Here is a 25719-nt window from a genome sequence, read left to right as displayed (position 1 = left end):
ATACAGACGCAGTCAAGGGACCATCCCCTCCCTGCAGGAATTCCTATATAATAAAGTTGCAGCTATAAACGAACACCTACGGGAGGATCGTGAGCAGCACCAGTGGGCGTGCCAAGGGTGTGTGTCTGGCACAGAAAATGTGTTAGGTGCTCAGGTCCCACTGGACTTGGCTGTGACGGCGCCGCTTGCGTGGACGAGGGATGGACTGCTGGCTGTTTGGGGTCCTCACTCTTTGATCACTACATTTGTCAGTAAAGGGATAAGCCCTGCTGACCGGGGAGTGGGGGACAGGGTCGGGGGCGGTGCTCCAGGCGCCCAGGTCCCAGGGCAGGCTCTGCCTTGAGGCCACCCAGCCACAATGCAGGAAAGCCACAGCCGGTGTCAGACTTACTCCCACCGCACCTAGTCCTCACGGGGAAACAGGGAGGGTCACAAGGAGTAGACATACACCAGGGAGCGACAGGGAGAGATAGAGCTGGTTACCTCCCACCCTCCCTCCCCTGCCAGCCCTGGTTGGGGGTAGGGTGGGGCAACAAGCAGCAGGATCACCAGCCCTGTTCCCAAGGAACCAGAGTTACCATCAGGCTCCTCCATTCTTTTCTCCCTGCCTGGAGGGGTTTACCTTCTTTATTATTTATTTATTTATTTATTTACTTTAAAGAGCTATTTATTTATTTTTGAGAGCTAGGGGGCAGGGGGAGAGGCCCAGGGAGAAGGGGGGAGAGAATCCGGAGCAGACTCACCGCCAAGCAGGGAGCCCGACACGGGGCTCCATCTCACAACCCCAAGATTGTGACCTGAGCTGAAATCAAGAGTTGGACACTCAACCAACCAACTGAACCACCCCTGGTTTACCTTCTTTAGATGCCTCTCAGAGCCTCAGGATGAGGCAGGGTTGCAACTCTCTCTTAGCTGAGTCGGCTTGGTCCACGTGTGTCCCATGGCCTTAGACATGCATCTCTGTCAGCTGAGTCAACTTGGTCCACGTGCGTCCTATGCCCAGGCCCCTTGGATCAGCATCTCATTAGACCCACTTTTCCACCCCTGTTGGGGCAGTGAGTGAGGTCCAGCCTCAGCTTCCTTCCGCCCGCGCAACTTAGCTCAGAAAGAAGAAACAGCACAGAATCCCGTTAAATGATGTGTTCAGTGTCAGCACATCCCCACCCCACATTAATTTCAGGCAAAAGAGCTGGTACTGATCCTCACTGAAGTCTCTGGTGTTGCTTAGAACCCCAGTTCCCAAATAGTGGTCTGGGGGACCCCTAGCGGTATTCCCCAAATCCTTCCAGAAGATACAAGGATACATGAGGTTAAAACGGTTTTATTAACAATATGACTATATCATTGACCTTTTCCCTCTGATTCTCTAATAAGTGTACTGTGGAATTTTCCGGGGGCTTCCTGATGTGTGTTGTTATAGCAGATGGAATGCTGAAAGAGATGGAAGCATCCAGTTCTGTTTGAGAATGTGATTGTACTTAACACAGTGCACACTTAAAAATGATTAAGATGTGGGGTGCCTGGGTGGCTCAGTGGGTTAAGCCTCTGCCTTTGGCTCAGGTCATGTCTCGGGGTCCTGGGGTCGAGCCCCTCTTTGGGCTCCTTGCTCAGTGAGAAGCCTGCTTCCCCTTGCCACTCTGCCTAGTTGTGATCTCTCTCTCTCTCTCTGTCAAATAAATAAATAAAATATTTTTTAAAATATTAAAAAATTTTTAAAAATTTTTTAAATAAAATATTTTTTAAAAATGATTAAGATGGTGAATTTCTTGCTATGTGTTTTCTACCACACTTTAACTTTTTTTAATTTTCAAGAAAAGAATCTAGCTTTCTTTCATGAAGCCAGACATTAAAAACATTTGCAACAATGTACAACAATGCTTCTCCTCTCACTATTTTCGCTTTGTTTTGGAAGATAGAGTTTATTTTGAAGAAATGTTTTGTTCATGTAAACATGTAATGAGTTATTACTATTACTTTTTAACTGACATTTGAAAATAAATTAACAAATATTTAAAAAATTTTTTTTTAGATTTTATTTATTATTTGACAGAGAGAGACACAGGAGAGAGGGAACACAAGCAGGGGTAGTGGGAGAAGGAGAAGCAGGCTTCCCGCTGAGCAGGGAGCCTAATTCGGGGCTTGATCCCAGGACCCCGGGATCACATATCCGAGCTAAAGACAGGTGCTTAACCAGCTGAGCCATGCAGGTGCCCTATAATATTGCCTGGAATATGCTGAACTAAAAAATCATTTGTTGTCTATCTGAATTTCAAATTTATTTCTTTTTATTTATTTTTTTCTGTAGGCTCCACACGCAGCATGGAGCCCAGCACACGGCTTGAACTCACGGCCCTGAGATCAAGACCTGAGCTGAGATCAACAGTCGGAAGCGTAACCAACTGCGCCACCCAGGCACTCCCGAAATTCAAATTTAAATGCGCGTTCTGTGTTTTTATTTACAAAATCTGGCAACCCTGATGGCAGGAAAGATTTAGGTTAGACTGAGAAGAATTTGAGTCAGACATCAGGATTCTGATCCAGGAAGGGGTGGATGATTCCCTATCCTGGACAGCTTTGCAGAAAGCGAATGTGCTGCTGGCTTCTCCGTGTGTGGGTGTGTGGGACTAAGGGTCCCAGCCTGGGGGGTGGGAGGGGACAAAGGATCTTCCGTGAGACTCACCCACCCTCCCAGAAACCTAGGTGCTCTTGGCTGAAGAGTCAAAGCTGTAGAAAGCGAAACACCTCTTAGGTTGCTATTATTTGAAGAGGGAAGTGGCAGTGGGGGGGTGACGAGTGGGTGGGGGCAGGGGAGAATGTCAAAAACATGAGGCAATGAAGTCATTCACCTCTCCTCTGCTGGTGAGCTCTGCTAAAAATAGTCGTGGCTGAGGTTGAGTGAAGGATTGTGGGGAGGCTCAGGGGGACTCTGGGTGGGGCTGTGCAGAGGTTCAGCTTGGGGGTTGGGGTTTGGGGCCAGGCAGCCAGAAAACCCAAGAAGTTTGGGTCTAGAAATAAACAAGAGACCAAGAACTGGCTTCAGGAGCAACCCAGAGAAGCACCCTCCCCTCCAGCTAAGAGAATGGAGGGAAGAGGGACCAGTGATGCGTCCCTCTTCCCACCAGCCTCAGGGAGCTCTAAGAAGCCCTTTCCGTGAAGAGACAGTTGTGCCTCAGAAATACGACTGGCAGGGAGGCAACCATGCTTTTAAATTTTCTCTACTGCGTCCTTGACATCGTCCCCATCCCCGAGGATCCCGGATGGATGGAAATGAGGTTCCTGCCTTCTGGAAAGCCTGCGAGTCCGGTGGAGGAGACAGAAACATAAAACCCATATGATCCCATGAACTCACCGTGACAAGAGTTCCTAATGGAAGGGCCAAGACAAGCTGAGCCCCTCCCTCGGCAGCTCCCCAGTGCTGGCCCAGGCTGCAAACCTGCAGAGAAACAGGGCGAGCTCCAGACCCCTCCTGGGCTCCACTTTGCCACCTGCAGCACAGAGAAAAAAACCTGGTTTGGGAAAGAACAGCCAAAGGACAGTTTTTCTCTCTGGAGCCTTCTCCTTCACCTATCACAGCCCGGGAAAAGCAGTTAGATGCTTTTTCAGAGGGTTTGTAAACACCATTACTGGTTTTCCAAGGAGGGAGGGAAGCAGGGGGAGCTGGCCTACTTTGACCTTGGAGATCTGGAACCCAGCTTAAAGTCACAGAACAGTTTCTCTTTCCTGGAATCTAGAGCTTCTGGAACCGACACGAAGTGAGCCCCTCCTGCCGGGGGGCCAAGGGGAGATATGGGGTCCGGAACTATAGCCTGCTGGAGGCACAGCCCTTAGAGGCATCAGAGAGTGACCGGGCAGTGCCTGAGCGGGTTCTGAACACGGGGCTGGGTGGAGGGAGCAAGGCCCTCTGCCAAGGGGCACAAAGGGAAAGCTTCCTGAAGGGAGTGAGCTGGGCCCTGCCGGCTGAGCAGTTTTCTGGGTCAAGTAAGGGGGTTTGGGGAAGGAAGAATGTCTTGGCAATTCAATCCTGACCTCAAATAGTCAAGTGTGGTGTCTGTGTGTAAACCTCATCCACTCGGCTGTACTCTATCCTGAACCTTGCCTCCTCCCCAACCACATTTCATTCTCACCGGTGTGGCGGGGAGGGTGGGGGGTGCTCCTGCCAAGGGAAGGGTCTGCAGCACCTGGAGGGAGGGAGGGAAGGGGTCCAGGGCCTCTCTCTCTGTCCCTTGGGTTCCTGGAGTTCAGGTTCCAGGCCTGGTTTCTGCCCTGTCCCTCCCCTCCTACAAGTCACAGCCTGGCTGCCTGGCCCTTCTCTGCCTTTGCCAGGAAGGAGACCTCTAAAACCTACAGCTCACCTGCTCACTGGGCGTGTGCAGTCTCCCCACAGCCAGCAGCAGCTGTTTCTCCTCTGTGTGGCCCCACTGGGAGGCAGGAGGCCCCATGTTGGTAGAAGAGTCCAGCAGGACTCTGTCCAGATGGGTTCCGTGACCGTGAGCAAGTCGCTGGACCTCTATGGGCCTTGACCTCCTGTGTGTTCAGTCATAAGGCCTTACTCCGGGATTTGTCGGAGGTGATGCATGGAGCATCCTTGGTAAGCTGTCAAACACGGCTCTTGAAATGTGCCTGGGCCCCACAGTGTGGACGGGGAGACTGTCTAAGTGTTCAGGTTTCAGACATCAGCTTCCGGATAGAGATCCAGCTTCCTGACCTGGAGTCCAGTGATGGCACGTAGGAAGTGCTGGTACCAATTTGCAGAATTTTTGAGGAGGTCCATTTTTCTGGGAAGAGAATACAGAGTTTCCCATCAGGCCCTCAAGGGAGTCCACGAGTAAAAACCCATGAAGAGGGGCGCCCGGGTGGCTCAGTAGAAGGTAGTCTTAAGCGGCTACCTTCAGCTCAGGTCATGATCCCAGGGTCCTGGAATCGAGCCCCATATCCAGCTGCCTACTCTGTGCGAAGTCTGCTTCTCCCCCTCCCACTCCCCCTGCTTGTGTTCCCCCTCTCTTGCTGTGTAGCTCTCTGTCAAATAAATAAATAAAATATTTTAAATAAATAAATTAATTAAAAACCTATGAAGAGCCACGGCCCGAGGCTTGGGCTCCCGCCATGGGCCCCATCTGCCAGGAGAGCCCCTCACAACCAGGCAGACAGAGAGTCCTGCAAGCCCGTGGGGACAGCAGTCCCATGGGCCAGGGTGACCAACGCGTAACCATCCAACCTGAACATGGCTAAGCAGCCACGTGGTTCCAAAAATGCCGAGGATGGCTCCCAAGTTCAGCGCAGCCGGCCAGACAACAGGGGTCCCGACAGCCTCCTTGTGCCAGCTGGGAGGTGATGTTCCTCTCCCGCTCTGTGTGACCGGGCTCTGGCCACAGTGCCACGCCTCCTTCTAGACACCATGTTCCAAGAACTCAGATCAATGGAAATGTTTCCAGGGGACAAGGGCCAAACTGTCAAAAGGTTTTAAAAACAATCTGAGGAGAAAGAACTGAGAACTGAGGGCACTGGGTTCCAAGCAAAGAATCTGAGAATAAATGGGGATTGGGAATGGACATCACATTCCTGAAGTGCTGTCTAGTGGATTCTACAGAGAGGATGATCATAATTCAGCAAAAGGAAATACTTTCTAATAGTGAGCTCTGGCCTGCATGAGGTGGATTAACTGGGACTTCTCACTGCTTCAATGGTTTGGCCCCCTGGAAGGAAATAAATTGCAGGCGGATTCTAAGCTCTGTCCTGGGAGAAGATGGAGAAAGAACAAGGGCCACGCAGGGACTTGGGGGACAGTGGGTAAGGCCCTGGGGAGGGGGGTGGGGCAGGGTAGCCAGACCAGAGAGAGCAGGCCCCTGCGGTCTCTACTGGCTTTCCCAGAGGAGTCTGTTCCAACCACCTGGGGCTGCTGGGATCAAAGCCCTCCCTCCAGGGACCCTGAAGCAGGGTGCTGTGTAGAGCGGGCAGCAGGCTGGGCAAGGAGAGAGGACGCTGGCAACCAAGGAAGGCTGGTCTCCAGCCCCCATGGAGGACAGCTTGGGCTGTCATGGGATGGGCCCGGGGGGGGTGGGGTTGGGAAGATGGCTCACGGGTGAGTCACCGGTGGCCATTGTCTGTTCCTGCTCCCTCTGGGGGAGGGTGGCTGGGGGAGACAGAGCTGCTGGCCAGCTGGGCCTGTGAGGACAGGTTCCCCACTCCCGTCCTTCCGGCTCTGGGGGACATCGGAGCTTGGATCCCTGGCCCTCCTCACCCACCACCTGGGAAGGCAGGGCTGGTGAGCTGGCATCGGGTGGACGTGGATGGAGGAAGGTGTCCAGCTCTGCTCACCCCTTGCTGAGGGCTTGTGGGGGTCATGCAGCGGGCCTGTGGGAGAGTCCACCCTGCCCTGTCTGGAAGGTGTGCCCCCCTCTCTAGTGATCACACCTGAGCCTGAGCCTACCAGCCACACCCTTCCTAAACTCCTTCCAAACCTGCTCTCACCCAGCAAGCCTGTCGAGCACCCCACCCTACCTCGGGGCCCAGCGGAGCCTGGGGAGAGCAAAAGTAATGTGGGGTTGGTGTCCACAGGGGCCACCCCTGCCCCTCTCCAGTGCCTGGTCTGGTCTGAGGGGCAGAGCTGGCCTCCTACCCCCATCAAGACCAAGTCTGGGTCCCTGACGTCTCCTGGAGTCGGAGGTCACATAAGAGCAGGTGACAGATAAGGTTGTTATCTGTAGGGGAAACTGAGGTCTGCAGAGGTAGAGACACATAGCTGTGGGAAGTTGCTGGAAGGAGGACCATTATACAGGTGAGTCCTCCCAGGGGACTGTGGCCCTCCGAGGCCCCCGCAGGCCTCCAGCTCAGGAAAAGTCAGAGGTTTGTAGTCCTGCTGTTGCCTCCCTTGCCTCGCGGCTTGTCTGTGGACCCGGATGCCTGTGCTCTGGAGCTTAGGGGCAGGTTGAGACCGGGGATGCCCTGCAGAGACAGCGGCAGGGGCTTTGGAGCCAGACAGACAGGGGTTAAGAACCAGGTTCCTGCCCCCTCCTGCCACCAGGAGCTTGAGAGGGGCCTAGACCTCACTGAGCCTCCGTTCTATCTGCTGTTAGATGATGACACTATCCATCTCACGACGCAGTGTTTTACATCTATCCTCTCACTCAGCTCTCAGAGCAACACTGAGGGAGGCGAGGTCATGGGTCCTGTCCCCGCCGCAGGTGAGAGCAATGAGAACACAGACGGAGGGAGCCTAGCCATGCTGGGCAGGGTCCTGGGATCCTGGCAGGCTGCAGACCCTTAACTGATCCCAGGGCCGTGCCCTTGACCCCTCTGTTATACTCTGCTGGCTCCATGGCTGGGAGAAATGGCTCCGGGCCGGGAGCTAGAAGGACAGAACCGGAGGAGCAGGGAGCCGAGGAGGGGGAAGGAGAAGAAGGGGCCTCTCCGGCAGAAGGTGCCGAGAGGGTCCAAAGCAGAGGCAGCTGAGGGGGCTGCTCTGAGGGCAGGGACCGCCCCCCCCCACCAGACTCCTCAGCTGTGCCTGCAGCTTTGGGTTCATGGAAGGGGAAGGACTGGGAGTCTTGAAGCTGTTGACAGCAAGAGACAGCGAGCTGGGGTGGTGTGGTGAAGGCAGCCCCTCGGAGTCCACGAGATGATGGGGCGGAGAGGACGGTGTTCCAAGCTGCTGATGGTGCTTTCCTCTGGAGTGGGGTTCTTTTTTATTTTTTTTTTAAAGATCTAAAGGCAAATCCTAGATTCACCTTTTTTTTTTTTTTTTTGAAGATTTTATTTATTTGTTTGACAGGCAGAGATCACAAGCAGGCAGAGAGGCCGGCAGAGAGAGAGAGGGGGAAGCAGGTTCCCAGCTGAGCAGAGACCCTGATGCGGGGCTTGATCCCAGGACCCTAGGATCATGACCTGAGCTGAAGGCAGTGGCTTTAACCCACTGAGCCACCCAGGCGCCCCTGGAGTGGGGTTCTTGAGGGATAATTTTACTCTCTATACCCCTATACTGTTTGCAATTTTTCAATGTGCGTGATTTGAATTTTCATTGAAAGGAAGAATAAGACTGGGAGGCCATAGGTCAAATGCTAATGGGGGGACCACTTGTGGTTTGAGTTTCTTTGTTAACTTTTCATTTTTTTAAAAAGATTTTATTTATTTATTTGAGAGAGAGAGAGAGCATGTGCACAAGTGGGAGGAGGGCCAGAGGAAGGGGGAGAGAGACAAGCAGACTCCCACTGAGCAGGGAGCCCAAAGCGGGACTCCATCCCAGGACACCGAGATCATGACCTGAGCTGAGGTCAGATGCTTAACTGACTGAGCCACCCAGGCACCCCTCCTTGTTAAATTTTCTACAACAAACATGTATTAATGAAACTCAGAAGAAGAATATTTTTAAATGAGATTACATCTGTAACGCGTCTGGAGTTGCACTGTCCCAGTACAAACTTCTGCCATCATGGCAATGTTCTCGGCCTGTGCTGTCCAGCACAGCAGGAGCTGGTCACACATGGCTACTGAGCACTTGAAAGGTGGCTGGTATAGCCAAGGAAATGAATTTCTAATTTTGCTTACTATTGACTCATTTAAATTTAAATTTTTTTTTAAAGATTTTATTTATTTATTTGATAGAGAGACACTGTGAGAGAGGGAACCCAAGCAAGGTGAAGGGCAGAGGGAGACGCAGGCTCCCCACCGAACAGGGAGCCTGATGCAGGGCTCGATCCCAGCACCTGAGGATCATGACCTGAGTTGAAGGCAGACCACCCAGGTGCCTCTCATTTAAATTTTGTTTTAAATAACCCTGGCTTGTGAGGGTCCAATAAGACTGAAGGATGATGCTGAGTCTTAGAAGTCAGCTTCCTTCCTGGCCACCATCTGAGCCCTGCTGACAAGAGCTTTCTCCCCTCCCCTGTCCCTCCTCCCTGGCTTCAGAGCGTCCTGCATTCAGGATGGGGCCAGGACCCCCTCTGCTTCCCCCACACCACCTGACCTTCCATCTTGGACCATGCACGGAGCGTGGGGGTGCGTCCCCCTCAAGCCCCACCCCTCCCCCGTGTGTGTGTCATGGTGAGGACATCTCCTGCAGGCGGGAGCCTAGGCTCAACACCCCCTGACTGTGGTGACCTTGGGCAGTCAACTCCCATTTCCGGGCCTCAGTTCCCTCATCTGTGTAATGGGAGTATTGGCCAGAGGTTCCATCAAGGCCCCATGCACAGCCCTGCAGCTAGCTGCTGAGGTCACACAGCCCAGCCAGCCATACTGGGCGCTGTTGGCAAGAGGGACTTAAGTAAGGCCATGAAGCGGACTTGCTGGCTGGAAGGTTTATGAGGCTCAGGGTTGGGTGAAAAACATCTGACAAAGGATGTGTCATCAAGTGAAGAGAACTTGGCCAGCCCAGCTCCCCTCTGGCAGCTACCCACTCTTCCTTACACCATGACCCCATATTAGCAGTTACCAAGCTGTACTGTCGTCTGTTTTCATCTTTCTTTAGGGGTAGATTTCGAGATGCTCAAAGAAGAAATGAGCTGCTGGGGGCAACTCACCCCAGCATCCTCCTTCTGTTACACAAAGCAAATACTCTTACGGGTTTGGTGAACACAGACACGAATGGCTCCTTGGGACCATCCCCCCCCACCCCACCCCCACTCCGGGCCTTTCTCTTCTGGGACCTAGCATTACACTCTGGGGCTTCAAGGACCTAGCTCGGAAAAACAGGAAGTCAATGGAGTTTGTATAAGTTTTGTCTTCCATTCCCAACTCTTTGAAAGTTTTTTGTGTTTTTTGTTTTCTCAGCTGCCCCCCCGCCCCCCAATCTTATCTTATCTTTCTCTGGCAGAGTAAAGAAAGTGTTTAATGGGATAAACTCATTCATACTAAGAGGTTACTGCATGTTGGTTTTACCCCTTCTCAGGTCACCTGCCACAACACTTAGCCCACGCACGGGTATCAGACTTCAGTTCGGAGCGATGGTGCCATCCACAAACCCAGCTCTGTCCCCAGTCTGCCGTTCCCCAGCTGTGCCCGTTAGGAAGTTCCCTCATCTCGCTGAGACTCAGTTTGCTCATCTGTAAGGTTTGCCACCCTCCAGGGTTGAGGTGAAGATCAAATGAATTAGCGCACACAACATTTTTTAGCTGAAAAGTTCCCAGACAGAAAAAGAGATCGAGTCGGCCATCTTTGGGGCTCGATCCCAGACTTTGGGCCGGGCTGGGGCTTTCCCCCACTGTCAAATCATACCTGAAGAGACCATGGCTGTGTGTGGAAGCCACTACCTCCTTTTTTCAATCTTAGAGCTACCAAGCAGAGAGGACAACCCTGATATCTCTTTCATCTGTAGACCCACCCGTGGGGGAGGGAGAGAGGGAGGCCAGGATGTCCCCAAGGAGCCCACCTGGCTCCTCTCACTCCCCTGAGACACCTGGGCTCCCACCCCCCCACCGCACCCCCCAGCCTGAGCATCCAGCAGTGAGGACCCCTGTGGTGGTTAGAACATGGGCCTCAAGGGCGCCTGGCTGGCTGAGTGGGTATAGCATGCCTCTCTTGATCTCATGGTCGTGAGTTCAAGCCCCACACTGGTTGTGGAGCCAACTTTAAGAAAAAAAAAAAAAAAAAAAGGAAAAAAGAGAACTGGGTCCTGGGCCTCTCCTTGTTCCCTCTGACTCCCCTGTCAGCACGGGTGCTGCTCACAGACCTCTGCCAAGCCAAGACTCCCCTCCACTCTACAGGGGGCTTGTCCTTGAGTTAGGTTTGTGCAGGGACCCCTTTTGGGATCTTCCCAGACACTCATTAGCAACATCAACCTCTCCTTCCTAAGTTCTTCTTCTGTGTAGCCTTGGGGACCCTGACACCCCAGAGAGGTTCCACGACCTGCTTGGCATCACACAGCATGGCTGAGTGTTAGCCCCCAAGCCCCAGAAGTTCTGGGTGGGTGTTTCCTTTCCTCTCTGACAGCTGTCCTCATTCCTGCTCCTTCCTGGTATAGCAGACTCAGAAAGCCCTTCCCCAGCCTCCCACCCTCTGGGGTGTTGTCTGGACAGTGCTGAGGCCTGAGCCACATATCCCTTCCTGCCACAGAATGATTCCTGCTACCCAGCCTGCAGACCCGGCACCTGCCCCAAAACATCGGCTGTGGGACACTCAGCCTTCTCGCCTCTTTCCCACCCTGAGAAACCTCTAAAACTCTCCTGACACCCTATCTCCTGGGACCTCCCACCCCAGTCCCGGCTCCAGCATTTATCTCTCCGCCGTGTTTCAGAGAGGTGTGTGTGTGTGTGTGCACGCGTGCACGTGTGCATGTGTGTGTGCATACGCGTGTGTGTCCACTAGGCTGAGCTCCTCGAGGCCAGGGACCGTGTCTTTCTTTACTTACTGCTCTAAATCGTGTTTCTGAAATTTCACTGAACCTAAGGCAGGGTGGTAAGGAGGCCACACACCTGGACCCTCGGCCACCAAACTCTGATGAGAGTTCCGGGATGAGCAGAGGAGGAAGAGGAAGGAGAGGAAGGAAGGGGACCCCCTTTAGGCCCCTTTCTTCTAAGCAACCATATAGCATCTCTCAGGTCTTCCTAACTGAGGCCCAACCTGGCCCCACCTGGCTGAGAAGATGAGGAAGGAGGTCCGGTCAGAGACAAATAACTGGTCTGTGTTGGTGACTTGTCCGGTCGGAGACACATAACTGGTTGCGTTGGTGACTCGTCTTTCACAGGAGTTCATTTAGTGCCCAGTTTCGTGGGAAACCCTCTCCTCCCTTCCACCCCAACTCTGGGTGCTTGGGGCTGACCTCAACTAGAACACGGGCAAGAGGACCCACTCCAGTAAAGTGAGTGTTTTCTTACTCAGAGCTGGGCACCCAAGAGGGTGGGAACAAGCCAACTCAGCCTTCCTGCAGGAGACCAGAGACCAGAGCCCCCAGACCAGCCAGAGACACCCAGATCTTTCTGGAGCATTTACTTCAGGCTCATTGCCCATGAGCTGGAATTGCTGCAGGAACAGTCAAAGACACAGACAGCCTTTAGCAGGAAGATGCACGGGCAGCAGAGCCCAGGCACTAGGAGTGTGGGTAATGTCTTCTGGGTGCATTTGGAAGCAGAGCCAACTTAGTGGGTGGCTGCCTGGAGGCTGGGGCACAGTGGAGGGGGCTGGGGCAGCCCCGTAGGGGCCAGGATATGTCATTTGGACAGCTGGCCTTGGGAGACGGGAGTGGAAGGCCAGGGATGGGCTGCCAGGGAGGGAGAGCGGCTCCCCGGAGGAGCAGCTCCTGGGAGGAGCTGAGTGTGGGAGGCAGTGTTGCCCTCACCAACCTAGACGGCCCTTCTGGCTGACTCAGGTCCTGCCTGCAGGTCTGGATGCGCTGGGGCAAGTCCTGGCCTCCCCTCCCTCCCCAAAGGCCGTGCCAGCGCACTGGGTGGGGGCCGAGCTTCCTCCTTTCATTTGCACTGGGAGGTTGGCTACAACCCATCAAGCAGAGGGGTCACTTGCCAGCCAATTTTTCAAGCCCTGCCCGGCGCTGCCCACAAGGAGGTCAGAGCCCTCTCTGGGGGCCCCAGAAGGCCCAGCAGCAGCCTTACAAGTAGCTCCCCTAGGACAGATCTGGGGGTGGCCTGGAGCAGGGAATGTCTCCTCTGAGCCTCAGGAAAGTCCTGCCACTTGGGTAACACAAATATCATCACATTTCTGATGAGGAAACTGAGGCCCATGACCTCACAGACAGGGAGTGGCTGAGTCTCCACTCAAACCTGGGGCTCTGGATGCTGATTCCGGAGCCCACACCGGGCCCCCGGGCTGGAAGAGGGAGGACCCCGCATACTCATATGCTCATAGGACCGGGGTGGCGGCGACAGCTGGCCTGGGCAGAGCAGGCCTCATCGGGTCCCCTCCCTCAAGCTGGGGCCTGACCCCTGGGGACTGGGCCAGCTTTGTCCATCAGACTTAGGTGGGAGGCCTCTGCTGTAAGAAGTTTCTCAGCTCCTGGGAAAGGGGAGCTGTGAGGGATCAGAGGCCGACGCCCCATGTCACCCTCAGCCTTGATGTTTTCTGCAGGGTCTGTCTTACACTTCTGGGCAATTCTTTCGCACTTGAACATCCCCTGGGGTCAGGAATGAAGAGTCATTACAACGGCCTTGAGCTAGTCTCTGGCCGCATGCTGAAGCCTCGCGCAGGTTTTCCCTCTCGTACCCCAGACCCGCGAGCCCATCCTCCTATCCATGGCCAAGGAGATGCCCCTGAGAGCAGCTGGAGCTTCGTCTAGGGTGAGCGGCTGGCAGTGCTGGGACTTGAGCCCAGGCTGGCAGGCTCCAAAACCCAGGCTAGAATATTGGGATCTGAACCTCACTTCACGGCCTCCGCTCCAATGGGGGAATGAAGCCTGCCATCAGGAACCTTCCATACGCCCCAGCCCCAGCTCTCTCTTCCCCACCCTGTGGCCCCCGGTCTCTCCTTCTGCCCCCTCCTTCCCCACCCTAGAATCACCCCAAGAAAACTGGAGGAACCTGGAGCAGCAAGGTTGAGTCACCGGCCTCTGCTGTGCTGTCAGAGGGCTTGGTGCCTGTGAGGGCTGCTACTGCCCCTGGATCTTCCCTCCCCAGCCGCCAGGAAGGCCAGCTCTGCGAGGGCACAGTCCCCAGTGCGGCTCCTCGCCGGCCGCTCACCAGCCCAGCACTGCTGGAGGGTGAGCGCACCAACACTAGGCAAAAATATGTCCGTGACTCTCCCCACTGGGGGCTGCACGTGGTCTGGCCAAGCTGCCTGGACCCCCATGTGTGGGGCTAGGCCTCACAGGACAGATCCTCCGGGAAGGGGCCTGGCCCTGTTGGTCCCGAAGTCTGAAGGAGGATGGTCCCCTGCAGAACAGGCTGTCCCGGGAAACTGCGTGGTGGGAAAAGGAGGCAGATGTGGAGTGGGGACAAGGCACCCCCTTTTTATAGAGGGAAGGAGAAGCTCAGACACAAACGAGGAAATGTCAGTGACCATCGGAGGAACAGAACCCAGCTCCCCAGTCAGGGCACAGCACCGCTTTTCTAGATGCCTCCCTGTCAAAAAATGGGGCCTGTGTGGTTCCCTCCTTTCTGTGGATGACTCTGTGGCTGGGGCTAATCTGTCCCCTTTTCTTGCACTTGTCACTTTGCAGCTTCAGTTGTCAGCCAAGTATGCCCCTCGTCCTCCCTCCACCCCTCCTCCCTCTCAGGGTGGACTGGGGCTGGCAGGGACATTTCAGAGCCAATGTGGGGAAGGCACCTGACCTTGGGGAGGAATGTGGGAAATGTCTGCAGCCTGGAGCAGCCACCCCCCACCCTGGAGCAGCCACCCCCCACCTAGGAATCCGGCCCCCAAGGGAGGTGTGTGTGTGTGTGTATGTGTGTGTGTGTGTAAGTGTGTGTGATTGGAAGAGAAGGGGGGTGCAGGGCCCTGGAGCGCTGAAGTGTTGGGTGGCCCCATGAGGTCACCTGCTGAGACTCTACGTGGTTACAGACGGTAAGGATGAACCAATTCTGCCCTTGTGGAGCCGTCAGCACCCAGGTAGAGAGCTGCGTCTCCTAGGGCCCTAGGACTCCTAGGGCCCCCTCAAGCCCAAGGCCACAGATAGAGCTGCAACTTGTGACTTCTCAGGCCCACAGAACCCCAGAACATCAGAGCCCTTCAAAATCAGCACTTAGCACAACCATTCCCTGGTACAGATGTGGGAACTGAGGCCTGAGAGGGGATGGGAAATTGGCCACAGGTGTGATAATTACGGCCAGGACTCTGGGGTGGGTGCCTTCCCCATAGCCCTCCTGCACCCGGCTTCCTCCTCGCCCCCTGCCCGCATCCCCCCACAAGGTCCTACAGGGTTCCTTCTGGGAATCCGTGCCTTGTGAGTGCCCTGAAATACCAGGGTCAGGAGCTGCAGCTGCAGGGCAGAGACTGGGGGCCCGGCCTCCCTGCCCAAAGCCTCCCTGTGGCTCCTGGTGAGCGGGTGATCTGTGTTCTGGCTGGACAGTAGGATAAGGTCATGGTAACTCCAGCAGATGCCCCTCTTTGGGACTGAACCCTGAGAAAAGCGTAAGGACTCTGCTGCCCTCTCGTGGCCATGTGCAGGGCTGGCCTACGACTGTCGGGGCCTGGGGCTGCTGGTCTTCTTCAAGCCGCTGGCATCTTTCTCCCAACCCCCTTCCCCTGGAAAGGGCTCTGGGCAGCTGGACGGGCTGGCATCACCTCACTCCCTTATCTCTGAGGCCACCGCCTTGGCCCCCCAAAGCATGATGGTTTGTTTGGTGGTGGTTCCTGGTTGTTTTGGTGATGGATCCTGGAAGAAGGCGACCTCAGGCCAACAGGGGAGGCCCGATCTGTTACCCAGAATGCCTGGATGTGGGGAGACACCCGGTGGTTTCCACGGAGATGGCCCCATCAACCAACACTAGACAGGATGCTTTGAAAATTTAGAGGATATTTATTTTTCAGGAAGGTCCACCACAGCTGACAGGCACTACTGTCCACCACTCCAGGGGATTTCTCCTTTGCTTTGCGAGAAATGCCCTCTCTTCTTGGAAGTGCCCGTGGGAAGGCTGGGAGGTGAAGAGAAACCATACACAACACTCCAGAGCCTTAAAAAAATAAAGCAACAAACAACCTCCTGCACACGAATACACACATACAAAATAAATAGATGTATAAAAGGCCACTCTCCTCCCGTCCTGGCCGGGGGGCTACTTTGGGAGAGTGGGGCTGGGTGGCTCAGCCCCCCTTCCCCCAGCCAGGATCATCCAGAGGCGAAATGGTATGGAAGTGCTGGACAGCCGAAAACAAGGCCTGGCTTCCGGGGGAGGACGGGGCAGGCCCTTTCCCCGGAGCTCAGTGGGGATAAGGTAACGAAGGAACAAATAAATAAATGAATAAATAGAACCCAACGTGCTCCCAGAGGCCTAAGGGCTTACTTAGGCTGAGGCTCGGGGCCTCTGGGGCCTATTTCCCTGAAAAGAGCAGATCCAGTGACAGGCAGAAAGAATCACAGGGAAAGCACAAGTCCAAAGCCACAGCCTGTCTGACCTCCAGAGCCTGCATCCTTCATATCCTGGGAAAGGCCCGGCCCAGAAGTGAGCCTCAAACCAGCTCTGGAAGGAGGGGTAGACTGTGCCTACGTTCTGGCCCAGCAGGTGCTCAGAGGCTGGGGGGCCCTACCCTCTCTCCTTGGCATTCTGAGACCAGCAGAGCACCCCCGCCCCCTTGCCCTCTGACCTTTCCCCTGACCATCCCCGCAAGAGGAAACTGTCTGTCGAACCTCCAGATTGGGGCCTGGCCCTCTCCTGCTCCCATTCTTCTCGGCCTTCCTGACCTGCTGCATCCTGAGTCAGCTGGGAGAAGTCCTCGTGTGACTACATCATCCCAACAGCCCATCCTGGTGACCCCTCTGCTTCATTTGGCCACAGATGTCCCCACTGCCTCCATCGGGGCTGTGCTTGAAGCTCCCTCCAGGCCAACAGGGAGAAGGCATCAGACAGAAGCGAGAACAGAGAAGGGGGCAGGAGCTACTGGAATGGACAGTTTAGGCGAGAGGCCGAACCAGACACGTGAAGTTCAAGGGGCTCAGGCATCCCAGGGTCCCTCCTGGAGAAGCAGAGCCGTCTTGGGGCCAGGGAGAGAGCACGGGGCGGGGGTGGGCTGGCCGCTCAGCTGGGCAGCAGCACGTGCTCCAGGAGGTAGGTGACGGAGTCCCAGTGCTTCCAGAGGAGGAAGAGGATGAGGACCAGGAGGGCGGTGCTGGTGATGCGCAGGCGTGTCTTCATGAGGGGTGTGATGAAGTTGGCGATGGTGGACACGAACACCAGGAGCACGGCCATGAGCGCCAGGATCACGTTGATGAACTTGCCCAGCAGAGCCCTCGCGTTGGCGTTCTCCACGCCCTCCAGCTGTACCACCTGCTGCTGCTGCTGCTGCAGCTCCAGCTTGGTGACCCGGGTCAGGCAGGACTCCACGGCCTCCTGCAGGGGTGTGCACGCGGGGGCTCAGGGCAGGCAGGCCCCCCGGGCTGCACCCGGCCTGCCCCTCTGAGAAGGCGACCATCTGCAGCACTCTCATCTCCGCCCCACCCCATGTGCCACCTGCCCAGGCACCCATCATCCCCTGCTTGGTGGGGCCCTCCGCCCCAGGGTCAGTCTCGGATCGCACCTGGATGTCCCGAGCCCTCTCGTAGGACTGGTAGGCCACCTTCTCCTCCATGCTGGCCAGCTCCTGTTTCAGGTTGGTCATCTCATTCTGGTGAAGCTCGGTCAGGTCATTGAGCTGCTCCTCCAGACGCTCGTACCTAGCCGAGGGACAAGGTGTGTGACAGCAGCCCTGGTCCCCTCACCCCCCTTCTCTCCCCAGGGTCAATTTCATTCACCACCACCACCCACCCAGCGTGCTCAGCCCTGTTCCAATTTTAACAGCAAGGACAATGGAAGTTACTATAGACACTGGGCCAAGACTTCACCCACATTATGTCATAGGTTCCTTGTCACCCTCAACCCCACGAGACAAGTACCAGTGTCACCCCATTTTACAGATAAGACTGAGACACAGAGAGGTGAAGGAACCTGCCTCAGATCACACAGCTCATGAATGGAGGAGTCAGGGACTGACTTCAAGGTGAGCCGCTGAGCCCTGGCCTAAGACGCTCTCCTGGGGACCAAGGACTTGGTGGGACAGACACACGATCCCTGCTCTGCAAGCACACGATGTCCAAAGGTGACCCTTACGTGGACTAGTTAGTTTTCAAGCAGGGCTCCCCCTCAATTTCCCAAACCTTCTGCATACACATAAAGGAAAAAGCAAAAGTGCTAACTGAGGAAAAGATGGCCAAGAATCCCGGGGAGCGAGTGCCAAGTGCCCCGAGCACAAGGGTGGAGCGGGCAGAGGGGAACAAAGGACCAGAGACTCCGGCGTCCGCCAAAGGTTTAAGCTGACTGTGCCGGATGTTTACATACTTCGGCTTTACAGGTGTGGACTCATTTAACCTTCATGAACACTCGGAGTAGGGATTCATGTTATTCCCGCTGCACAGACAGGAGACCAAGTGTGGAGAGCATTAAAGTACTTTGCTTAAGGTCAACGGCAGAGTAGAGCTGTGGAGGAGAGGCGGAGGCGCCCGGGTGGCTCAGTCGGTTAAGCGTCTGCCTTCCGCTCAGGTCATGATCCCCGGGTCCTGGGATCGAGTCTTGTATCAGGCTCCCTACTCAGCGGGGAGCCTGCTTCTCCCTTTCCCTCTGCCTGCGTCCCTCCTGCTTGTACTCTCTCTCCCTCTCTTACGTGAATAAAATCTTAAAAAAAAAGAGAAAAGAATAGAGCTGGGGTTTGAACCCAGGTAACTTGGCTCCAGAGTCAGTGCTCTTAGACTTTCCAGAGGAGAGGCCACATAGCTGGTCCCTGCCTCGGTTTCCCATCCTGTACACAGACCCCATAACCACCAAGGAGGGGCGTTCGGGGCCCCTGACACAGGCAGCACCGTCTCCCCATACACGAGTCCCATAATGGTGTCTTCCAGCTGCTCTGGCCGGTCTGGAGCAATCCTTTCCAGGGCCTCTTCTGGCTCCTTCCAGCAGCCGGGGACCCTTCTGTGTGCACCTCCATCTGCCCCCGGAGCCCGCGAGCCGGCGCCCATCCCCTCAGGCCGGGGCCCCGTGGGCACCAACCTGTAGCGCTCCTCCTGCAGACACTGGGTCATGTAGGTGTAGTCGCGCTGCAGCTGAGCCTTCAGGCCCTCCATCGAGTCCTCCAGGTGGGACTGTCCCTCCTTGATCTCCCGCAGCTCCTCCAGCAGCGCGTCCAGGTTTCCAGGGGCCCCGTACAGCGCGCTCAACCTGGGGCTCCCCAGCGCCCCGGCCGGCCCAGCCCCCGAGTTGCTGCCCGCACCGGCAGAGCTGGCGCTGGCGCTGGAGCACTCGTCATCGCTGCCGTACTTGGGGCTGGACACGAGGGTGGCGCTGCCGCTCAGCGCCCGGGCCGCCTCCTCGGGGGCCCCGTCGTCCAGAGGGTCCTTCAAGTGGGCGATGTTGTCGGCGCTGCCGAACTTGTTACGGATCAGGCTGGCGAACTCCCGGGGCTTGGACACCACGGCGGTGTGGGTGGCCTGCGAGAGGCCCGAGAGGCTGCCCTTGACGCCCTCCACCACGCCGCCCCCGAAGCCGCTGATGCCAGCGCGCACGTTGGCGCCCACGTCCTTCAGCCCCTGCTGCATGTCCCGCAGCACGTCCTTGGGTTGCCTCGAGGGCCCATTCTGCTCGATCTCCTTCAGGCGCCGCCGGTAGTGCTCCAGCTTCTTGTGCAGCTGCGCGATGGTCTGGGCCGACTTCTGGTTCTTCTTCTCGAACACCTGCTTGATGCGCGACGCCTGCTGCTTGTCCGCGTTGTTGGCCAGCTTCAGGTACTCGGCCACGTTGTCGTCCCGCGCCTCCTGCTCGATCTTGATCTGCTCGGTGATCTTCAGGATCTTCTGGTGCAGGTGGTCGATGGCGGCCTTGGTCCTCTGGGGGTCTGGGGCCCCGTCCGCCACATCCAGGCTGATGGGGCCATCGGTGTCACCGTGGCCTGGGCCGCCAGGGAGGCTCAGGGCCGCGAGGTCTCCCTTGTCGACCTGGGGAAGAAGGCAAGCAGGGCAAGCATGGGTGAATCGTGAAACCACAGCAGGGGACACGGCAGGAATCTCTCACATGTCCGTGGACACCTGTGGACTTGGCCCCTCTGCCTTAGAGGGCAGATGCAGAATGAATAGGAAGGCTCAGGGCAGAAGTCCAAAATAACAACACAGTATTCCTTTTCCAACTACCACCAAAAAAAAAAAAAAAAAAAAAAAAAGATTTTATTTCTTAAGTAATCTCTACATGCGACGTGAGGCTTGAACCCACAGCTCTGAGATCAAGAGCTGCGCACTCTACCAACTGACCCAGCCAGGCTCATATTTGGAAACATCTGTGATCTACTGGATTCTCACAACATCCCTAAAAGGCAGTCCAGGCAGATCTACCCCTCCTCTGGCCCAGAGTTCAAGCAAGTTGCCCAGGGACACACAGATACGAGACGATGGAACCTCGGACCCAGGATGCTTGTTGCCCCCTCCCATGGACCAAGACAGTCTGAGGCTTCAGTGGAGAGTCATGGGACTGACTGGTCGGCCATGAGACAAGTTATCCCTCTGGACTCAACCTCCCCAAAAGGCTCCTGCCTGCAGCAGGCTTCTCCCCGAGTGCTGACCAAAGCCTATACCTTGGCCCCACGCAGGCACAGGAAGCCTCCCCGCCCTCCCCACCCCGGCCTCCCTGATGAAGTTCAGTAGGTCACCCGCCTCTGCGGACATCCCTCCCAGCCCGTCCATCACCTTCCAGCTCTCTTGAGTCGTCGGCAACCTCCTCCGCTTCATGCTGCTGGGAGAACCCGGCCCGGCCCCGTCTCCCAGCTGCGGGAGGAGAGCACAGCCCCACCCACCCTGCGCGCTGGGGCCTGGAGAGTCAAGTCCCAGAAGCAACCCCGAGGGCCAAGGGCAGCAGGGACGGGTCCAGGGGGGGCCTGGGGGCAGCAGGGCCCAGCTCGGGGGTGGGTGAATGTACGTGAAGGAGAGGACAGCCCCTTTCCACACCAGCAGGCAGGCTTCCCAAGTGCATCAGGACGGCAGAGAGGAGGAGAGAGGCTGAGAAGGGATGGGGGCGGTGGGGAGAAAGGAAAGAGAGGGCGCAGGAGATAGGAAAGATGGGAAACCCGGGGTCAGACGAACACGGGCGGGTCTGGAGTCCTGCTCTCGCAGGGCCGGCTCCCCCTCGGCTGCTGGAGGATCTCTCTGTCCGCAGCTGGGTCCCCAGTGTCTTATCGCCATGCAAGAACGGAAGCGGCAGGAAATGGCTCAACCCCATGTATTTTTACACACAGCAACCCCCAGGACGGCCGGGTCGGATCATTCGCTCTTCGTGTGTGTGGGGCGGGATGAGGTATGTGTGGGGGAAGGGGTTAAACACAAAGAGAGTGGCCCGGTCACACACACCGGAACCGGAAGCAGCCTGTGCCAATTACAGGCAGAAGTCACCCGGCTTCTGCCGAGGTGCAAAGTTATTGGAAAACACTATTGAAAACAAAAGCCCTGCCAAAATCAGGGGAGGGTGGCTCCTCTGCTGGCTTCCTCTGAGGCCTTTTCAGGTCACAGCGCCCCTGGGGATGCTGGGGACAATGTCGATCCCTTTTCCAGGTCCTCCCCTTACATTTGCTTTGGGTCTCCCTTGGTGTCTCCTGGCCCTCCCTCCAGGTGCTCAGACCTCCAGAACGCTGGCGCCCCGGATTTTCTGACTTTGTACACCAGAGGGGCCAACTCCACAGTCTCCTTTAAATGGTCTAACGGCCATGCCAGTCCGACTTAAAACCCCATCCCGCAGTTAAACCCCTTCCTCCTGTGCTATTCCTGCAGTGAAGACAAATAGTCTGCCTCTCCATTGTCCTGACCCTCAGTAGTCTCACCTGAGAAATGGGCTAATCCTGCCTAGGCTTAGGTCTTTGTGAGGATTACACCAGACGATGTCTAGCAAGCACTTAGCCCAGTGCAGGGCATACAGAAGGCACTCATAAATGCTGTCCAGATCTAGGCAGCACAATTTGGGGGTGGGGGATGAAGTTTAATTAAGAGATTATACCAATCAATGTGCTCAATATTGATATGACAGTATAGATATTGCAATACAAAAAATTCGATTCTCTAGGAACACAGGATTTTTTTAAGAGAGGAGGACCCATGTGGAGGGGGCAAGGGAAGGGGCAGAGAGAGACTGAAGCAGGCTTCATGCTCAGCAGAGCCCAGCACAGAGCTGGAACCCACGACCCTGTGATCATGACCTAAGCCAAATCAAGAGTCAGACGCTCAAATGAACACATGACTTTTAAGATGAAATAATCAGGCCTTTGCTAAGGCCACTGTGCTTCCAAAGATGCTCAATTCTCTTTCCCCTTCTTGGTGGAAGGAAAAAAAAACATCCAAAAAGTGAGTTTGGGGTCTGGCTGAAGCCTGGCTTGGTGCTCAGCGCTGGGCGGTTTGCTGTCTCTACAAGGAGCGGAGCATCTGTTGCAGGGACCGGGAGGGGTGTGGGAGGAGCTAATGAGACAGGGATGCCGTGAAAAGAAGTGCTTCAGGACTCCGAGGGTGTATAAAATAGCAACTCTCCCCCTACCTTGGCTTTACTCCGGCAGCTTGGTGCATCTCCTCCCTTGACTTAGAGTCTGTCTAGCTTACAAATGGAAAAGCAGAGTGGAAGCCAGCTATGAAATCCCCATGAATGAGAGGAGAACAGACCTTCCTGGCTGAATGAGTTGGGGCCTGATGGTGGGCTGCAGTGGCCCGGGGCTGGGGTCCTGGCCCCCTTGACTGCCTCTCCCCCCTGCCCTGGGACCCAGACTTGAGCCTGGTGGTCCCATAGCAGGACACCAGCTCCTTCCCGCCCCTCCACTGGCATCGACCACACTTGGATCCCACTGGGTGCCTCCAGTCACAGAACAGCCCCCCCTCTGCCCTTCTCCCCATGGAGGATGAGGCGTGTTGGAATTGGAGGAAGGTGGGGAGTTCTCCTTCCCCCACCAAGACCCCCCCATGGCAGCAGGACCCCTTTAGGACTGAACTGGGACAGAGTGATTAAGGGACAGAAAGCCAAGGAGGTGGCGGACAGCAGGCAGAGGTAGAAGAGGGAGAATACTTTAACAAAGGAAGGAAAATTCTGGCATAAGATGATAAAACGATGAAGGACAGAAAAAGCAGAGGAGGAGAAAGAGATCTGAAAAAAATAGCACACACAGAGGCACCTGGGTGGCTCAGTGGGTTAAAGCCTCTGCCTTTGGCTCAGGTTATGATCTCAGGGTCCTGGGATCGAGCCCCACATCGGGCTCTCTGCTCAGCGGGGAGCCTGCTTCTCCCTCTCTCTCTCTGCCTGCCTCTCTGTCTACCTGTGATCTCTGTCAAATAAATAAATAAAATCTTTAAAAAAAAAAAAGGCACACACACGGAACAAAAAGCATAAAGGCAGTGAGACTGCAGCATTACTGACAACAGCCAGGAAGGGAAGCAGCCAAGGGCCCACGGACGGACGGACGGATGAAGAAGAGCGGGTCCGTGTGTACCACGGACTCCCACTGGGCCAGGAGGAAGAGCGAAACCTTGCCGTTTCCAAGGGCACGGATGGAGCTTGAGAGTGTAATGCTGAGCGAATAAATCAGTCAGAGAAAGACAAATGCCGTATGATTTCACTCACACGTGGAATCTAAAAGACAAAATAAATAAATAAAACCAAAAACAGAGTCCTAAATACACAGAACAAAATAGAACAAACTGGCGGGGGCGGGGGGGCCAGGAGGGGGGGATGGGTGAAACAGGGCAAGGGGATGCGGATTTAGCTTGAGAGTCCTGGCTCTGTCCCCCAAGGGCTGTGTGCCCTTGGAAACGTCACGAACTCTTCTGGGACTCCATTTTCTCCTCTGGAAAAGGGGAGTGATGCCCCCTCCCTCAAAGGGGTTGTCAGGAGGGTGACAACAGACGCTGAGTGAAAGCAAGGGTCACAGTACCATCTCGGGGCATCCAGCAGGTGCTCAAAACCAAAACTAAAGTGGTCCTTCACACTCGCTCGTGTGGCTGTGACGTTTCAAAGGAAAATAAGTGCTGGCGAGGATGGAGGAAAACCAGAGCCCTCAAGTCCCGCTGGCGGGAACGTAAAGATGTGCAGCCACCGCAGGAAGCAGTTTGGGGGTTCCCTCAGTAAGTCCAACATGGGTCCGCCATATGACCCCCCCAATTCCACTCCTGGGTCTACATCCAAAGAAATTTAAAAAATGGGTGTTCAAGGGTGCCTGGGTGGCTCAGTCGTTAAGTGTCTGCCTTCGGCTCAGGTCATAATCCCGGGGTCCTAGAATCGAGCCCCGAATCGGGCTCCCTGTTCGGTAGGAAGCCTACTTCTCCCTCTGCCGCTCCCCCTGCTTGTGTTCCCTCTCTCGCTCTCTCTGACGAATAAATAAATAAATAAAATCTTTAAAAAAAAAAAAAAAGTCCGATTCTTGGTTTCAGCTCAGGTTGTGATCTCAGGGTCGTGAGATCGAGCTCTGCATCAGGCCGAGCATCACAGCGAACATCACAGCAGAGTCTGCTTGAGACTCTCTCTCCCTCTGCCTGGGGCCTACCCCCTGCATACTCACTCTCTCTAAAATAAATAAATCTTAAAAAAATAAACATAAAAATATTTTAAAGGTTTTATTTATTTATTTGGGAGAGAGAGAGCACTGGTGTGTTCAAGCAGGGGAGTGACAGGCAGAGGGAGAAGCAGGCTCCCCGTGGAGCAGGGAACCTGATGTGGGGCTCAATCCCAGGACCGTGGGATCATGACCTGAGCTGAAGGTAGTCGCTTAACCAACTGAGCCACCCAGGCGCCCAAATAAAATATTAAAAAAAAAATAAAAAATGGGTATTCAAACAAGTGCTTATACACAGATGCTCCCAGCAGCACTTCTCACAAGAGCCAAAGTGTGGACACAACTCGGATGTCCATTAGCCAGCAAATGGGCCCACCTGATGAGTACGTCCGTACAGTGGAATCTTATTTGGCCATAAAAGGAACGAAGGAGCACAGATACATATTACAACGCGGGTGAACTTCGAGAAGATCACACTAAAGCAGAAGAAGCCAGACACAAACGGTCACACCCCAAAGGATTCCATGCATGTGAAATGCCAGAATGGCTCAATCCACAGAGACAGAAGCCAGATTGGCAGTGGTCAAGTGCTGGCGGCAGGGGAGGAGCAGGCCATGGCTACTTCCTGGGTCTGGGTTTCCTACGGGAGGTGCTGACCATCTTCTGAAACTAGACAGTAGTGGTGATTACCAAACCTGGATGTGGAAGGCGAGAGGTCCTACAACCTCAGCTCCAAGTAACGTCCCATCAGGGTGGGCCTGCGGGAGGATACCTGGGTCCTTCGTCTTACGGTCTTACTTTCAACAGGGCAGAAGCTCTTTCTTTTTTTTTTTTTTTTAAAGATTTTATTTATTTATTTGTCAGAGAGAGAGAGAGAGCACAGGCAGACAGAGTGGCAGAGGGAGAAGCAGGCTCCCTGCGGAGAAAGGAGCCCGATGTGGGACTCGATCCCAGGACGCTGGGATCATGACCTGAGCCGAAGGCAGCTGCTTAACCAACTGAGCCACCCAGGCGTCCCCAGAAGCTCTTTCTAACACACTCCCAACCCCCTATCCTGGGGCCGAGTCCAGATCACTCAAGCCCTGGTCACTGGCGGGGAAACTCCCTGGGGCCCCCAGCCAGAGCACGGCAGTGAATGCACTACCCAGATATCACCGCGCCTCTCTCAAAATTGTCACAGGCCACCTAGCGTTTTGTCCATGCCCCAGGGCCAGCACCATACCTGGAGCTGTGGCCCCAGCACCACGGTCTCCCCCCACCACCCTGAGGCACCTGACTCCAAGATGAAGCCCTATGCATGGGCCAGGCCAGTTCTCACAACGGGAGAATAGTGGAGGGAGGGCCACGCTTCCTCCCACAGTGCTGTTCCATCCCCAAGAGGCCACGTCATGCCCCCCACTCCCTGTACCTACTGGCCAGAGCTGAGGTCATAGCCCTTGTTCTGAGCCGTGAATGAGGTCCAAGAAGTCCTGGTGAATGTTCTGGAAGAGCCGGAGATGGGATGCTGCTTTAGGCAGCATCCAGGGTGCAACTTTCTCTCTTCCTCTCCCTGCCTCCTGCCCCTGGGAGCACCCCCTCCATGTGGCTTCCTAGAACCAT

At 55.4% G+C, this 25719-nt stretch overlaps 1 protein-coding gene across 5 annotated transcripts in view; it reads right to left on the bottom strand.

Moving 5' to 3' along the window:
* Nucleotides 1-15371: 15371 nt before the first annotated feature.
* TMCC2 (transmembrane and coiled-coil domain family 2) overlaps nt 15372-25719 on the bottom strand; it is a 38050-nt gene continuing 27702 nt past the window's right edge. For 4 of the 5 annotated variants that reach the window (XM_032878431.1, XM_032878432.1, XM_032878433.1 and 1 more), the window contains 3 exons: nt 18612-19552; nt 17110-17245; nt 15372-16922 (listed from right to left, as the gene is read on the bottom strand). In XM_032878431.1, coding sequence (XP_032734322.1) covers nt 16611-16922; nt 17110-17245; nt 18612-19552 — 1389 coding nt within the window. In that variant the 3' untranslated portion in view covers nt 15372-16610. Of the gene's footprint in view, nt 16923-17109; nt 17246-18611; nt 19553-20293; nt 20415-25719 lie in introns of those variants that run through there. The other variant, XM_032878434.1, reaches the window with a different exon arrangement.

Source organism: Lontra canadensis, unplaced genomic scaffold (genome assembly GCF_010015895.1).
Source record: "Lontra canadensis isolate GAN:19392208 unplaced genomic scaffold, GSC_riverotter_1.0 scaffold63, whole genome shotgun sequence".
Taxonomy (NCBI): Eukaryota; Metazoa; Chordata; class Mammalia; order Carnivora; family Mustelidae; genus Lontra; species Lontra canadensis.
This window is presented reverse-complemented; position numbering and strand designations above follow the sequence as displayed.